Genomic DNA, 18,511 nt, shown 5'->3' on the forward strand with positions numbered 1-18,511 from the left:
ATTTCAGTTCTTTGTTTGATTTATTGCATTTAAATCCCCCTCTTTCGTGATCACATTTGTACCTTATGCAAAAAAGGTATAATCATTCATCCCGTGTCTCTGTGGATCGACCCTGCTTACAAGGTATTACATTTTTAGTGCAAAGTAACAGTGTTCTTGGAGTCATTTTGTACCCCTTTATTTGTTAGGTTTGACACACCTAACAAATTGGCGCCGTTGTCGGGGACACGGTGTTACTAATTGTTTATGCCTAGATCTTTCCATATAGTTACACCACTGCCAATTGATTTAGAGATAGAAAAAACTGCAAAGAAGTTAAGGAAGCAAGCCAAGCTTCGTAAGAAGCAACCGGGCTCCGGGACTTCTTCATCATCTAACCCTCCTGTCATCAACATTTGGGAGGACATACCCTTCTCAAGTGTATCCACAACCAAAACAGAAAGTCTATCACTCTCACTACAACCATCCTCGCCCAAAAATACCACTCCACCATCTTCACCTACTTATAATATCCCAAACACTACATCCACTGAGACTTCAACCACTACTCATACCATGAGAGACAATCATGAAAGGAATCCACCTCCAAATCCACCACCCGAGCAAACCCTTCTTTAATGGTCGAGACAAGAAGTTACACATCGACCTCTTTGTATCACATATCCGACAACCACACATCTTGAACTTAAATCCGGACTCATCCAAATACTCCCTACCTTTAGAGGCTTGGAGAATGAAGATCCCCACAAGTTTTTGACATAATTTCATGTTGTGTGTGTGGGCATGAAGCCACACAATATCATGGAGGATCAAATCAAGCTTAGGGTATTCCCCTTCGCGGTGCAAGATGCAGTAAAAGACTGGCTCTATGACCTCCCACCGAGGATGGTTACTACTTGGGTAGATCTTGCACGCCTCTTTTTTGACAAATATTTCCCAGAGATGAAAGCTTCAGCCCTATGGAGGGAAATAATTGGAATCATGCAGCATAAGAGAGAAGCTTTCCATACATATTGGGAAAAATTAAAGACACTTTGTGCCTGTTGTCCTAAACATGGAATTACTGAGTATCAGCTTCTCCAATACTTCATTGAAGGCATGACTACAATGGATAGAAGACTTCTTAATGCCTACAATGGCGGATCTTTACCCAACAAGACTCCAACCGAAATCCGCAATCTAATCAAGAACATGGCTGAAGATTCTAAGCATTCAAGCCATGATGAAGAGTGGTACACGGATGTACCCCGAGGTGTTAAGGAAGTCCAAACTCCAAAGATTGAAGCCCAATTGTCTGAGCTTACAAAAGTGGTTATGATTCTAAGCATTCAAGCCATGATGAAGAGTGGTACACGGATGTACCCTGAGGTGTTAAGGAAGTCCAAACTCCAAAGATTGAAGCCCAATTGTCTGAGCTTACAAAAGTGGTTATGATGCTAGCTAAAGATAAATGTGTGCAACCCACACCCACGCCCCTGTGGTATTTGCACTCAAGTAGGTCATCCAACTGACATGTACCCTCAACTTCAAGATGAGGATTATGCAGAAGCAAATGCTTTAGGAGGGTATTCCGGGTCAAAACAAAGGGGATTTGAGCAACCACGGGTTGACCAAAGATGGAAGCAATCAAGGTTGAGGAGGAAATCAACATGGAAGTTATCAACCAAGTCAACCACATCAATACCCACAAAAACCACCATTTCCTCAAAATCAACAAAGGCCACCATTTCAACCTCAAAATTTCTAGCCTAGGCCACCACCACCACAACCTCCATAAGCGGGTTCATCAAGTATGTCATTGGAAGATATTGTAAAAAGCCTTGCCACTAGCACTCAAAATTTCCAACAAGAAACCAAGGTTAGCATAAAAAGCTTGCAGCAACAGGTATCACAACTTGCTCAATCCGTGAGTAGAATGGAATCACAAGGCAAACTACCTTCCTAAACCGAGAAGAACCGTAAACATAATGCATGTGCCATTACTTTGAGAGGGGGAAAAAGCTATAAAGGCCCAAGGATTCTGGATGAAGAAGAGGAAGAGAATGAGATTAAGGTAGAAGAAACTGTCAAGGAAGAGGAAAGAAAAAATACTTCAACATCAAAGAAGCCAATAGATACCGAAGTGAAAGTAACTCCAACACCATTTCCTTCAAGATTAACAAGCACAAAGAGAGAACGCGAAGATGATGAGATCATGGCCTTATTCCGGAAGGTTGAAATCAACAATCCCTTTTAGATGGTATTACACATATTCTAGATATGCTAAGTTCCTTAAAGAACTTTGCACATCTAAGAAAATGCTTAAAGAAAATCAAACTGTGAAATTTGGGGAAAATGTTTCAGCCGTGTTACAAAAACGGCTACAAAAAATGTAAGGATCCATGTGTATTCACGGTTCCTTGTAAAATGGGTAACCTTTTATGCCACGTGTCATGCTTGATCTTGGAGCATCAATTAATGTTTTACCTTATTCAAGCTATAAAACAATGGGAATTTGACCTATAACCGAAACCGGAGTCATAATTCAACTTGTCGATCGATCTTTGGTACACCCAAAAGGTGTATTGGAGGGCGTATTAGTGCATGTCAATGAACTTGTGTTTCTTGTAGATTTTTATGTGCTTGATATGGGAGATGATGACCAAACCTCAAGTTCCATACTTTTAGGTAGACCATTTTTAAAAACAGCAAGAACAAAAATTGATGTCTACAATGGTACATTGTCTATGGAATCTGATGGAAGTCATTAACTTCAATATCTATGAAGCAATGAGGTATCCAAGTGATGTTCATTGTATAAATTTTGTTGATGCGATCCAACCTTTGATTGAAAAGTGTTTTGAGTTGACTATGTAACGACCCAATTTTCATGACCAAAAATTTCGTTTTAAAAACATTACTTTTAGAAAATATTAAAAGCTAAAACATTGTCTGATCAAGTTATCACACAAGTGAACCATGTCTAAAAGCCAATTCATACATCGATCAAAATATCAGAGTACAAATCCCAGTGAAGCTCGTAAATGCGGAAACTGGAGAGTGTGTGTGTGACGTGTCGCTACCGCGCTGGCTCCTTTCCCCTAGCTGAGGAGGTACCTGAAACCAAAACTAAAAACTGTAAGCACAAAGCTTAGTGAGTTCCCCCATAATACCACATACCATGCAACATATAATAACCATTGTTCAGCTAGGAGTTACGGGCCTTGCCCACACTCGGGAAGATACGGGCCCTGCCCACACTTCGCTAGTCGGGAGATACGGGCCTCGCCCACACTTGTGAAGATACGGGCCCTGCCCACACTTCGCTATCTGGGAGATACGGGCCTAGCCCACACTCCAACCTCGGAGAGATACGGGCCCTGCCCACACTCAACCGCTAACCCATAACATACAAGTATCACGCTGACAACAAGTATAAGCAATTCTATCATATTAACACATATATCATACTTGACTAAACCCAGAGATACGGGCTCGGCCCACACTCTAGTACTAGCATCTCATCTACACGGGTCGGCCTTGGTGCCTTGGACCCGTTCCTACTGAAAAGGAAACTCACCTCGAAATAGCTGCTGGTCTGTGTGGGAATTGATCACCTACTACTACTGCTGCTGCTCCGGAAACCCTCCGGCTGCAATTCCCACAATATACTCAATCAAACACTGCTCACTGACCTTTGGGTAAAATGACCATTTTACCCCTGACCTTGCCCTAAGTCAAAGTCAGAGTCAACTTTCAGTTGACCTCGACTCGCCGAGTTGGCTTTCCAACTCGCCGAGTCCCTACGCAAACGACTGCCCTGAATCCTGGTCCTACTCGTCGAGTTAGGCGACGACTCGACGGGTTCACCTTCTTAACCAATATTTAAGTCCTTCATCCTACTCGCCGAGTTGTATGAACAACTCGCCGAGTTCATCTTCATCCGATGAACACTTATGCGAAGACTCGCCGAGTTGTATGAACAACTCGTCGAGTCTATCTTCATCCGAAGAACACTCATGCAGCGACCCGCCGAGTTGTATGAACAACTCGTCGAGTCTGATCTTGATCTAAGGAGATTGCCTTGAACTCGCCGAGTCAGGGCATTGACTCGCCGAGTACCTCCATAGATGAGTTAAGCTTCCGAATCACTGAGCCACACCCCGTGACTCGCTGGTCACTCGACACTACGAAAAGGGGACAAACTCGGAGACTCGCGAATAGACTCGCCGAGTCATATGAACGACTCGCCGAGTCGTTGCCATGAACCTACTGAATACACGGATTTGCTCGATTCCAGTCCATGCCATTCAGAGATCTGGACCTCTAGGACACGAATCACACGTAAAGTTTCCAACTTTACGTGTGGATATTCACCAATATGGATTTTAGGGCTCAAAATGTCTCAAAAGGGTAGATCTAGGACTAACAAGCAACATGGGGCCAAAAAACTAACAGATATGAGCCCCTGGAGCTCAATCTTGCCTAGATCCAAAGGCCAAACGCCTTATTACAACATACAATGCACATACAAGCTTGGGGATTTGACCAAGAGGGACCCAAATGAAGTTTTAAGCATAGAATCAAGGGGAAAACGGGTTATACCTCAAAGGAACTGCTGGAAGAACACAAATAATGCTTGGATGGCTTCCCTTCTTCTGGATCTACTTCCTTCCTCTTTCAAAGCATTCAAAAACACACACACTAACCTCAAACTCTCAAAGAATAGCTTAGAACGAGAGATACAGGGCTTTAAGGGTCAATGGGGGCCGGCTTGGGGCTGATAAGTCCTTTAAATAGGGTGCAAACCCCTGAAACTTAGGGTTTCCTCCAACAGCTGTGACTCGCCGAGTCCGGGATATGGACTCGCCGAGTCACCAACTTAAACGTGTCCCGGGTCCCGCATCCACTCGGCGAGTCGGACCTATGACTCGCCGAGTCCAAGGCTAAAAGAAAGGAATACTCAAATAACATTTACGTACCAGGAACCAGGTGCTACAAATCTCCCCCACTTATTTTAGACTTCGTCCTCGAAGTCTTCTGCTCGATCCTGAAACAGCTCGGGATAATGCTCCATCATCTCGTCCACCGGCTCCCAAGTCCATTCCGAACCCTTGCGGTGCTGCCATTGCACCTTCACTAGCTCCACCTTCTTGTTCCTCAAATCCTTCGACTTCCTGTCGAGGATTGCGACTGGACGCTCAATGTAATTCAGGCTGTCATCAACCTGAATATCCTCCAAGGGTATTACCGCAGAATCGTCCACTAGGCACTTTCACAACTGAGAGACATGGAAAGTGCTGTGGATCTGGCTGAGCTCGGTTGGCAGATCCAACCTATACGCTACCCTGCCCACCCGGGCTACGACCCTGAACGGTCCAATGAATCGCGGGCCCAACTTGCCCCGCTTCCTGAATCGGATGACGCCTTTCCAAGGCGACACCTTCAGGAGAACCATATCCCCGACTTGAAACTCCAAGTCGGATCGACGCTTGTCGGCATAACTTTTCTGCCGACTCTGAGCAGTCTGAAGCCTGCTCCAGACCTGCTGGATCCTCTCAGTCGTCTTGAGAACCACTTCGGTGCTCCCCATGACTCTCTGGACAACCTCACCCCAGCATATCGGGGTCCTACACCTCCGTCCGTACAACATCTCGAAGGGAGGGCGGTCGATACTCGCGTGATAGTTGTTGTTGTAGGAGAACTCGGCCAGGGGAAGATAGGTATCCCAGCTACCACCGAAATCTAGCACGCACGCCCGCAGCATATCCTCCAGAGTCTGGATGGTCCGCTCGCTCTGCCCATCCGTCTGCGGGTGAAAGGCAGTGCTAAAATGCAGACGAGTGCCCAACTCGTCATGGAATCTCTTCCAAAACCTGGAAGTAAAACGCACATCCCTGTCCGAGATCACCGATACTGGCACCCCATGCCGTGCCACAATCTCCCTGATGTAGATGTCGGCCAATTTCTTGGCCGATATGCTCTCCTAAATCGGGATAAAGTGAGCACTCTTGGTCAATCTATCCACGATGACCCAAATCGAATCCACTCCACATGCGGTCCTGGGAAGCTTCGTGATAAAATCCATCGTGATATCTTCCCATTTCCACAGTGGGACATCCAACGGCTGCATCTTGCCATGCGGTCTCTGATGTTCGGCCTTGACCTTCCTGCAGGTCAAACATCGCTCGACATACCATGCCACATCCCGCTTCATGCATGGCCACCAATAGTCTAGACGAAGATCCCTATACATCTTCGTCGCCCCGGGATGAATAGAGAATCGGGATTTGTGTGCCTCCTCCATCAAAATCTGGCGCACGCCTCCATGATACGGCACCCACACCCTACGGTGTAGTGTCAAAAGTCCTCGGCTATCATAATCAAAGGAGGAAACCTGACCCACCACACGCTCGCTCTTCCGATGCTCCTCCTTGATAGCCTCCTGTTGAGCCTCCCGAATCTGCTCCAACAGGGGAGTCACCACGGTCATCCTCATGCAAACGTCCCTGATCGGCGCCGCCTTGCGACTAAGCGCATCGGCCACCACATTGGCCTTCCCCGGGTGGTAAAGGATCTCGCAATCATAATCCTTTACCACATCCAACCACCGACGCTGCCTCATGTTCAGATTCGGCTGATCCATGAGGTACCTCAAACTCTTGTGGTCCGTGTAGATGGTATATCGAACCCCGTAGAGGTAATGCCGCCAAATCTTGAGGGCAAAGACCACCGCCCCCAACTCCAAATCGTGCGTCGGGTAGTTCGCCTCGTGAGGCTTGAGCTGCCTCGAAGCATAGGCAATGACATGCCCCCTTTGCATCAGCACCGCGCCCAACCCAGAAATGGACGCATCACAATAAACCACAAAATCCTCTATGCCCTCTGGCAGGGCTAAGATCGGCGCCTCACACAATCTCTGTCTCAGCGCCTCAAATGCAGCCTGCTGCTCGGGTCCCCACCGAAAGACCACGACTTTCTTCGTCAGCCGCGTCAGGGGCACGGCTATCTTGGAGAAATCCTGGATAAATCTCCGATAGTAGCCTGCCAATCCCAGGAAACTCCGAATCTCAGATGGAGACTTCGGAACCTCCCATCTCATCATGGCCTCGACCTTGGCCGGATCGACCAGAATCCCGTTCTGGTTGACGAGGTGTCCCAGAAATTGCACCTCGCGCAACCAAAACACACTTGGAGAACTTGGCATACAAGCTCTCCCTCCTCAGGGTCTCTAACACCTCTCTCAGATGCTCCTCATTTTCCTCCCGGGTCTTGGAATAAACCAAGATATCATCGATAAAGACTATCACAGACCGGTCCAGCATCGGTCTGCATACGCGGTTCATGAGATCCATGAACGCGGCAGGAGCATTGGTGAGCCCAAACGGCATCACCACGGACTCATAATGGCCATAGCGCGTCCGAAACGCGGTCTTCTGCATATCCTCCTCCCTGGCCCTCATCTGATGATAACCCGAACGCAAATCAATCTTGGAGAACCAAGATGCGCCCTGAAGCTGGTCAAAGAGGTCATCAATCCTCGGAAGCGGGTAACGGTTCTTCACCGTTACCTTGTTCAGCTCCCGATAATCTATACACATCCGATGCGACCCGTCCTTCTTCTTCACAAACAGAATCGAGGCTCCCCATGGGGAACTACTCGGACGAATGAACCCCTTGTCTAGCAGCTCCTGCAGCTGCGTAGACAACTCCTGCATCTCGGGAGGAGCCAACCGATACGGTGCCTTGGCTATCGGAGCCGCACCAGGAACAAGGTCGATCCTGAACTCCACCTGTCGCTCCGGAGGTATCCCAGGAAGCTCCTCTGGGAAGACGTCTGCAAAGTCTCGGACCACCGGAACCTCGCTCACTGTCGCCTTACCCGTCTCCCAGGTATCCATCACATACGCGACGTAACCTGCGCATCCCTGCTGAAGGTAGCGCCTAGCCCTCGCTGCTGAACATACAGCGGGTCCATACTGGGGTCTCTCACCATGAATTACTAACTCTCCCCCGCTTGGGGTCCTAACCCGCACTAGCTGCTGCGCGCAATCTATCACCGCCCCATTAGGGCTCAACTAATCCATGCCTATAATCACCTTGTTCCCACGCAACGGAATGGGAACCAAATCTACCAAATAGCGCTCCTCAAACAAACGCAGCACGCAATCTTGAAATACCATCGATGCTCGCACCAATCGATCGTCAACAATCTCCACCTCCAAAGGGCAATCTAACTCGCCCGATGACTCATGAAACTTCCTGCTAAGCGCAAGGGAAACGAATGATCGGGATGCACCCGAATCGAATAACACCTGGACTGGGAGGTCGTTCACATGGAACGATCCTAATACATACAGAGCACATATCAATAACATAACATCATAAAAATAAGATAGAGGGAAAGAATCATACCCGTCACCACATCGGGTGCGGCGCGTGCCTCCTCGGTAGTCAGCTGAAATGCCCGGCTCCTTACCACTGGAGCCTCTGCCTTGCCCTGCCGACCATCCGTGATCCGCAGGGTCGCTGGAGCTGGCGCCTTCACTGGCGCTGAAACTGTCAACTGGGGGCAATTGGCCTTCTTGTGGCCCCTCTGGTTGCAGTGAAAACACAGCAACTCCGATGTCTGAATAGCTGAAACTGGAGCAGTACAATCCCTGCTAAAGTGCCCTGCCTTGCCGCACTTGTAGCAGCCTACTGAACCCATCCTACATGCCCCCACATGCGTCCTGCCGCATTTCCCGCAGCGGCTCGGTCCTGACTGGCCTTTCGGCCTACCATCTGATCCCTTGGGCTTCTTCCCCGAAGCCCCTCCTGCCTGACCCTCCTCTAGCTTCCGTTTCTGGATGTGCTCCAAATCTATCTCTCTCTCCCTCGCCCTGGCAATCATGGAGTCCAGGGTAGGGCAAGCCGAAAAGCTAACATGCTTCCGGATGTCAGCTCGTAGCATATCATGGTAACGAGTCCTCCTTATGTCCTCGTCACCGGCAGACTGGGGCACCAACAAAGCCCTCTCCCGGAACTTGGCGGTGATCTCCGCCACAGTCTCCGTCGTCTGCCTCATGTCAAGAAACTCCCTGGCCAGCTGCTGAAGCTCGACCGTCGGCGCGAACTCTGCCCTGAACCTGGTCACAAAGTCCGACCAGGTCATAGCCTCGATAGCTGAGGCTCCCAACGAGTCACCCACTGACTCCCACCAATCTCGGGCTCGGTCCCGTAAACATCCTGTTGCATACCTCACCTTCGACCCCTCGGGGCAGAAGCTAGTCAACTGGGCAGACTCGATGTCTGCAATCCATCGCCTGGTAACAATGGGGTCTTTCACCCCATGGAAATCCGGTGCACCGCTGCCCCTGAAGTCCTTGAAGGACAGCGTGCGAGATCCTGACTGGCTAGATGCCATATCACTCCTGAATGCCCGAAGGCGATCCTCCATCAACTCCATGATCCCTTCCTTGATCGACCCAAAGATAATGGGAGTCGACTCAAGGATACCCCTGGTGATCTCTGACGCGATGAACTCGCGTAGCCCCTCATCAATTGGCTCGGAACCTGATCCCGAACCTGACCCCTCTCCTGAACCGCCATCTACCGGCCTCGATCGAAGCACCACCATTCTGCAATACATCACAACAATCATTAGTGATACTGATACTCCCTCAGGGATCACATCTACTTACAAGTCCCCTGGTCTTATCTTGGCCATCCTTGGTTCGGGTACGGATCCTCTGCTTTCAGTAGTACGGGCCCATACTACCTTCCACATCTATCCGTAACTTCTTCAAGGATTGCCTCGACTCCACCAGATCCCTTTCACTACTGCTGATCACTGCTATACTCATCCTAGGCTTGCCCTAGGGAAATCTCTAGTTTTACTCTAACCAGTCCTCAGCTGCTACAGGCCTCCTTGTAATGTCAGTTAGCCATTACCCGAATACCATCACATGTGACGAGGCTCAAATAATCCTTCGAGTACCCGACTCGTCCCTACAACGGTTGGACTCAAACAAGAGCTGCGCAGTAGGATCAAATCCGGCACTCTAAGATTATTCAACCCTAGTCACACGTGACGTGACGCATTCGCCTAATGGCTAACTCCCATTATTCAGAGTCCCACAAAGCACGAAGCAAGCAGCATTCAGATAAGGGTAACAATCTCAATTAACTCTATCTACTTTCAGGAACTGAGCTAGCATAAAGTACTAACTCATACTACCAGGCATAACCTAAGCGGGCTATCCTACTTACTGTTTATTCAACAATTAGCATGCAAGTTCTCATACAACTGGAACACATAAAGCAGGCACATAAGGCATCACTCCTCGATCCTTAGTCCTATTCTAGCATGCTGTTCTACAAAAGCTTATAAACATAACATAAACTTGTATGGGTACTTTGGGGATACTTACTTGAGCTCGGCCGGTCGCGCACATCACACACTTCGTTCTTTCTCAAAACTCTTTTCTAAATTTTTGAAAACATTTTCTTTTAGAAAATCTTTTAATCCCTCGATTTGAGTTCAGACACTCCCAAAGGTGTGTCCGAATCCCTCAAACCAGGGCTCTGATACCAACTTGTAACGACCCAATTTTCATGACCAAAAATTTCGTTTTAAAAACATTACTTTTAGAAAATATTAAAAGCTAAAACATTGTCTGATCAAGTTATCACACAAGTGAACCATGTCTAAAAGCCAATTCATACATCGATCAAAATATCAGAGTACAAATCCCAGTGAAGCTCGTAAATGCGGAAACCGGAGAGTGTGTGTGTGACGTGTTGCTACCGCGCCGGCTCCTTTCCCCTAGCTGAGGAGGTACCTGAAACCAAAACTGAAAACTGTAAGCACAAAGCTTAGTGAGTTCCCCCATAATACCACATACCATGCAACATATAATAACCAGAGCCGGCCCAAGCCCAGGGCAAGCTGGGCCATGGCCCAGGGCATCAATTGATAATGGGGCAACAATTTTTCAAAGTGTCTTATAGGTATATTTGGGCCATGAAGTTTAGTCCAGCAAAATCCAACCGGTTCAAGGGTAAAGAGGGCAGCGGATTCTTGGAGCAGATTATTGGAGACCTAGTGCACTGTACATCCGACTCTTCGATCTAAACCTCTGAAGATGAAGAACACGAGGCGTCTTTTCTTGAGAATGGAGATGGACATGCCTTTTAGTCTATCGGCCATTGCCTTCGTGCCCTGTCTCTCTCTCTCGCCAATCGCAATCCGGGCCATCCGACGATCGTCTACTTCTTTGAGTTCTTTCTTTGATTCTTTCTTTCTAATTTCCTGAATCGTCCTCTAAGGACCTCTATTCAAAGGTGTATACAGTATTGATGAACCGACACTGTGATGATTGATGAATTCGTCCTCATAAGCTCTAAGGTCCTAACGCCTAATCAATACTGTAAGTTTTTTCTAATCTTTCAAATTTCTTACATAACCTAATTGAAAGTTTCTTGCATAACTCCTAATCCAGTAAGTTTTTGAAATTTCAGTTTTTTTATATAGTGAGAAGTAAACTTTCCATTCAACTCATCCGATCCAAGATTGCAGACTTACAGTGTTAAGGAAACTGGATTACACTAAGCCTCATTAATTTTACAGGTAATTTTTTTCTTTCTTTTTCGTCTACTGCCCTTGCTTTATGAAATTATAATCAAGTTATGTTTTTGATTTTGATTGTTTTTATATAATCTGTAAAGCTGATAAGTTATGTATATGTCTATTGTTGAATCTGATATAGTATGTCTATTGTTGAATCTGTTATCTGTATATGAATTCTGTTTTTGATTTTTCTGAGATGCGATATGAATTCTGATTTTGATTTTGCTAAGATGTTAATTCAGAATTCTGAATAATTGGATGAATATAATCTGTTGATTTTTTAAAATTCTGATTTTTGAATAATCTGATTGTGTTTTTGATTTATGAATAGTATGTTAATTTAATTTCTGAAAATCTAAAAGATACTATTTTTTTGTTTAGGTTGTGGATACATTGTTAACTTCAGGTTGTGGATACGGATTGCTAATCTCACGGATTACTAATCTCAGGTTGTATCCTTCTTTGTTATTAATACATCTTTTTTATTACAATTTTTGTTGTGAAGTTTAAATATGTTTCCTAGAAAACAACCATCTGGTGCTCAAAATAGGAAACGAAAACGAAAAGAACAGGATCTTACTAATAAATTACAAGGATCTTTAAATAAGTATTTTGTTAGAAATGAAAATAATGATGAAAATACTAATGATGTTGAAACTAATGATTTTGTTGATAATTCTAAAGGTCCAATTGAAACTTCTAATGAACCTATTGAAAATTCTAATGATCATGAAAATAATGATTTTGTTGATAAATCTAGTGATATTAATATTTTTGATCCAAGGGTATGGGATAAGTTAGATTTTAAAATGAAAGATTTGCTTGTAGAAAAATGGCCTATTAGGGAAATTGAAAATAACATAATTTTTCCAAAAGATGCACTAGGTAGACATTTTTCTTGTGAATTTTATATTCGTAAATTAAAGAATGGTGATTCTTATGATAGAAAGTGGTTGGTGTATTCAAAAGAACTTGATAAAGTGTTTTGTTTTTGTTGTAAGTTATTTAAAACAGCTAGATCTAGAAGTAATTTAGCAACCGAAGGAATTAATGATTGGAAACATCTTAGTGAAAAATTAAATGAACATGAACATAGTTCTGAACACATGATTAATTTAAAAACTTGGACACAAACACGACTTAGGTTAAGGAAAAATGAAACAATTGATAAAGAGTTACAAGAAAGAATAAAAAAAGATACTCAACATTGGAAAGAAGTTTTGGTAAGAATTATTGCTGTTGTAAAATGTTTAGCTGAATATAATTTGGCTTTTCGTGGAACTAATGAAAAAATATATGAGAAATCTAATGGTAACTTTTTAGGTGTACTTCAAATGATTGCTGAGTTTGATCCAATAATGAAACACCATTTTCAACTTATTCAAGATAAAAAAAGTCACTTTCATTACCTTAGTCATAAAATTCAAAATGAATTAATTGAATTGTTGGCATCCGAAGTTAAAAGTGCAATTATTAGAAAAATAAAAAAAGCAAAATATTTTTCGGTAATTCTTGATTGCACTCCGGATGCAAGTCGTAAAGAGCAAATGACTTTGATTATTAGATGTGTTGATGTTGCAAATGTTCCAATAAAAGTAGAAGCGTTTTTTTTAGAGTTTTTAATGGTAGAAGATACATCCGGTTTAGGACTTTTTAATGTTTTACAAAATGCTTTAAAATCTCTTGACTTGAATATTAATTGTATTCGAGGACAAGGATATGATAATGGAGCAAATATGAAAGGCAAACATCAAGGTGTACAAAAAAGATTGCTTGATATAAACTCAAGAGCTTTTTATATGCCTTGTGGATGTCATAGTTTAAATTTAGTTTTGTGTGATATGGCAAACTCTTGTCATAAAGCTAAAACATTTTTTGGTACTTGTCAAACAATATATAATGTTTTTTCTAGCTCCACACATAGATGGAGTGTTTTACTTGACCATGTAGATGAGTTAACCCTAAAATCATTGTCTACTACTCGTTGGGAAAGTCACATTGAAAGTGTTAAAGCAATAAAAACTCAACCTTTTCAAATAAAAGAAGCATTAACAAAATTAGCTCAAGTGAGTGATGATGGTAAGGTTTGTAGAGATGCGGAATCATTAGTAGATGGTGAATTTTCTAATTTTGAATTTATTTTAAGTTTAGTGATATGGCATGAAATTTTATTTAGAATTAATTTGGTAAGTAAAAAATTACAATCCAAAGATATGATTCTTGATGTTGCAATAAAAAATTTAGAAGGATTAGTTAATTATTTTGAAAAATATAGGGAAAATGGGTTTGACACTGCTATTAATGAGGCTAAAAACATAGCAGAAAATATTGGAGTTGAACCAAAATTTCCTATCAAACGTGTTTATAGTAGAAAAAAACAATTTGATGAAGTTCCAAATACCGAAAGAGAACAACAATCATCTCAAGAAAAATTTAGAACTGATTATTTTATTGTTATAGTAGATATGGCTCTAACTCAATTGAGAAGTAGATTTGAGCAAATGCAACATTTTGAATCTATTTTTGGATTTTTGTTTGATGATTCAAAGTTAAAATCTTTACTTGATGATGAATTAAAAAAATGTTGTAAGAAACTTGAAACTAGTTTGACAAATGGTGAGGAACTTGATATTGATGGAAAAGATTTATTTATTGAGTTACAAGTTTTGCAGGAAATGTTGCCGGATGAAGCATATAAAGGTGAATTTCCTTGGACAGCTATTCAAATTATGGAGTTTGCAAAGGAGATGGACATGTTTCCCAATGTGTTGGTGGCATATAAATTTTTGTTGACGGTACCAGTCACAGTTGCTTCCGCGGAAAGAAGTTTTTCGAAATTGAAGTTATTGAAGTCATATCTTCGAAGTACCATGACTCAAGAAAGATTAAATGGATTAGCAATTTTGAGTATTGAAAGTCAATTCCTACGAAGTGTTGATTATGATAAAATAATAGATGTTTTTGCTTCAAAAAATGCAAGGATGCATCGTTTTAGATGAATTTTATGTATACTTTTGTTTGTATAACCTTGTTTTGGTTTGATTGTAAAAATTATTTCATTTTTACTATTTTTTAAATAAATAAAGGCATTAGTTTAGAATCTCGCCCCGGACATTAAAAATCAATGGACCGGCCCTGATAATAACCATTGTTCAGCTAGGAGTTACGGGCCTTGCCCACACTCGGGAAGATACGGGCCCTGCCCACACTTCGCTAGCCGGGAGATACGGGCCTCGCCCACACTTGTGAAGATACGGGCCCTGCCCACACTTCGCTATCTGGGAGATACGGGCCTAGCCCACACTCCAACCTCGGAGAGATACGGGCCCTGCCCACACTCAACCGCTAACCCATAACATACAAGTATCACGCTGACAACAAGTATAAGCAATTCTATCATATTAACACATATATCATACTTGACTAAACCCAGAGATACGGGCTCGGCCCACACTCTAGTACTAGCATCTCATCTACACGGGTCGGCCTTGGTGCCTTGGACCCGTTCCTACTGAAAAGGAAACTCACCTCGAAATAGCTGCTGGTCTGTGTGGGAATTGATCACCTACTACTGCTGCTGCTGCTCCGGAAACCCTCCGGCTGCAATTCCCACAATATACTCAATCAAACACTGCTCACTGACCTTTGGGTAAAATGACCATTTTACCCCTGACCTTGCCCTAAGTCAAAGTCAGAGTCAACTTTCAGTTGACCTCGACTCGCCGAGTTGGCTTTCCAACTCACCGAGTCCCTACGCAAACGACTGCCCTGAATCCTGGTCCTACTCATCGAGTTAGGCGACGACTCGACGGGTTCACCTTCTTAACCAATATTTAAGTCCTTCATCCTACTCGCCGAGTTGTATGAACAACTCGCCGAGTTCATCTTCATCCGATGAACACTTATGCGAAGACTCGCCGAGTTGTATGAACAACTCGTCGAGTCCATCTTCATCCGAAGAACACTCATGCAGCGACCCGCCGAGTTGTATGAACAACTCGTCGAGTCTGATCTTGATCTAAGGAGATTGCCTTGAACTCGCTGAGTCATGGCATTGACTCGCCGAGTACCTCCATAGATGAGTTAAGCTTCCGAATCACTGAGCCACACCCCGTGACTCACTGGTCACTCGACACTACGAAAAGGGGACAAACTCGGAGACTCGCGAATAGACTCGCCGAGTCATATGAACGACTCGCCGAGTCGTTGCCATGCACCTACTGAATACACGGATTTGCTCGATTCCAGTCCATGCCATTCAGAGATCTGGACCTCTAGGACACGAATCACACGTAAAGTTTCCAACTTTACGTGTGGATATTCACCAATATGGATTTTAGGGCTCAAAATGTCTCAAAAGGGTAGATCTAGGACTAACAAGCAACATGGGGCCAAAAAACTAACAGATCTGAGCCCCTGGAGCTCAATCTTGCCTAGATCCAAAGGCCAAACGCCTTATTACAACATACAATGCACATACAAGCTTGGGGATTTGACCAAGAGGGACCCAAATGAAGTTTTAAGCATAGAATCAAGGGGAAAACGGGTTATACCTCAAAGGAACTGCTGGAAGAACACAAATAATGCTTGGATGGCTTCCCTTCTTCTGGATCTACTTCCTTCCTCTTTCAAAGCCTTCAAAAACACACACACTAACCTCAAACTCTCAAAGAATAGCTTAGAACGAGAGATACAGGGCTTTAAGGGTCAATGGGGGCCGGCTTGGGGCTGATAAGTCCTTTAAATAGGGTGCAAACCCCTGAAACTTAGGGTTTCCTCCAACAGTTGTGACTCGCCGAGTCCGGGATATGGACTCGCCGAGTCACCAACTTAAACGTGTCCCGGGTCCCGCATCCACTCGGCGAGTCGGACCTATGACTCGCCGAGTCCAAGGCTAAAAGAAAGGAATACTCAAATAACATTTACGTACCAGGAACCGGGTGCTACAGACTAACTATGATTCTTTGGAGTTAGTTTTGAGCAAAAATTTTGATAACAATTTAGTCAAAGAAATTGCAACAAATTTCAAGCTTGATGAGGAATTACTAGAGATTATGGAGTTCATGGAAGAGAGGAAGAAAATGAGGTATGATAATACCAAGTTGAAATTGCCCATTTCTAACACAAAACTTCTTCCTTATATTGTGCAGGCACCAAAGTTAGAATTAAAGGCTCTTCCCGAGCATTTGAAGTATGCATATCTTGGAGAAGAAGATACATTGCCTGTAATTATCTCCAATAAGTTGTCCAAAAAAGAAGAAAATAAGTTAGTGAATTTGTTGAAAGAATATAAGAGAGCTATTGGGTGGACGATTGCTGACATAAAGGGGTTGAGTCCTTCCTTATGTATGCATAAGATTCTTATGGAGGAAGACTTCAAACCAACCATACAGGCACAAAGAAGATTGAATCCCCTAATGATGGAAGTAGTAAAGAAAGAAATCATGAAGCTCTTGGATGCAGGTATGATCTACCATATCTATGATAGCAAATGGATATCCCCCATTCAGGTAGTCCCGAAAAAGGCTGGGGTCACAGTTGTCAAAAATGTTGAGGGAGAATTGGTGCTAACCCGTGTGCAAAACAGGTGGCGAGTTTGTATTGACTATAGGAAGTTGAATGCTTCAACAAGAAATAATCATTTCCCTTACCATTTATTAACCAAATGTTAGAGGGATTATCGGGTAAATCCTACTATTGATGTTTAGATGGTTTCTCAGGCTTTCATCAAATTCTGGTAGCCCCGGAAGATCAAGAGAAAACCACCTTCACTTGTCCCTTTGGCACATTTGCTTATAGGCGTATGCCTTTTGGTCTATACAATGCACCCGCGACATTTCAGAGATGCATGGTGAGCATTTTTTCTGAATATGTTGAAAACATCATCGAAGTTTTCATGGATGATTTCACAGTTTATGGAAACTCTTTTGATGAATGTTTGAGCAATTTAACAAAAATTCTGCAAAGGTGCATTGACACAGATCTTGTGCTTAACTATGAAAAATGTCATTTCATGGTAGACAAGGGATTGATTTTAGGTCATATAGTGTACCAAGATTGACATTATCAAAAGCCTCCCTTACCCGACATATATTCGGGAAGTCCGTTCGTTTCTTGGTCATGCAGGTTTCTATCGGCGGTTCATAAAAGATTTCTCAAAGATTACAGTGTCGATGTGTCAACTACTCCAAAAAGATGTTGAATTTGAGTTTACTCAACCATGCAAATATGTTTTTGATCGTTTGAAGGTTTTACTCACTTTCGCACCAATCATCCAACCACCCAATTGGGATCTCCCATTCGAGATCATGTGCGACGCGAGCAACACCACGGTTGGGGCGATGTTTGGACAAAAGGTGGACCGAGCTCACCATGTCATTTACTATGCATCCAAGACTTTGGATAGTGCTCAAACCAATTACACCAGAACAGAGAAGGAGTTGTTAGCAATTGTCTTTGCACTGGAGAAATTCCGACAGTACCTCCTCGAGACCAATGTGATTATCTATTCGGACCATGCAGCTATAAAGCATTTACTACTCAAGAAAGATTCGAAGCCGAGGTTAATACGGTGGATGTTGCTTCTGCAAGAGTTCGATATAGAAATCAAAGATAAAAGTGGGAATGAGAATTTGGTCGCGGATCATCTAAATAATATTGTGCCACCCGAAGACACCACACCAATCTATGACAAATTCCTAGATGAGCATTTGTCGTTATTAAGGAAGCTTCATGGTATGCGAACATTGTCAATTGTTTGGTCATAAATCAGTTTCCCCCGAAATCTACACGTTGGCAAAAGAAAAAAAAATCAAGAAGGGGGCCAAAAGGTATGTATGGGACAAGCCATATATTTGGAAATATTACGCATACCAAATGATCTGAAGATATGTTGAGAAAAAAGAGGTACAATCCATCCTT

At 43.6% G+C, this 18,511-nt stretch overlaps 1 protein-coding gene across 1 annotated transcript; it reads left to right on the forward strand.

The window, feature by feature from the left end:
- Window positions 1-1,792: 1,792 nt before the first annotated feature.
- Window positions 1,793-14,589, forward strand: LOC145054580 (uncharacterized). The gene is made up of 4 exons (XM_079002812.1): window positions 1,793-1,858; window positions 11,972-12,039; window positions 12,096-12,901; window positions 13,049-14,589. The coding sequence occupies exons 1-4, from the start codon at window positions 1,793-1,795 to the stop codon at window positions 14,587-14,589; spliced, it is 2,481 nt and encodes an 826-aa protein (XP_078858938.1).
- Window positions 14,590-18,511: the final 3,922 nt, after the last annotated feature.

This window comes from Lactuca serriola, chromosome 1 (genome assembly GCF_051521515.1).
Source record: "Lactuca serriola cultivar US96UC23 chromosome 1, Lser_US96UC23_V15, whole genome shotgun sequence".
NCBI classification, from domain to species: Eukaryota; Viridiplantae; Streptophyta; class Magnoliopsida; order Asterales; family Asteraceae; genus Lactuca; species Lactuca serriola.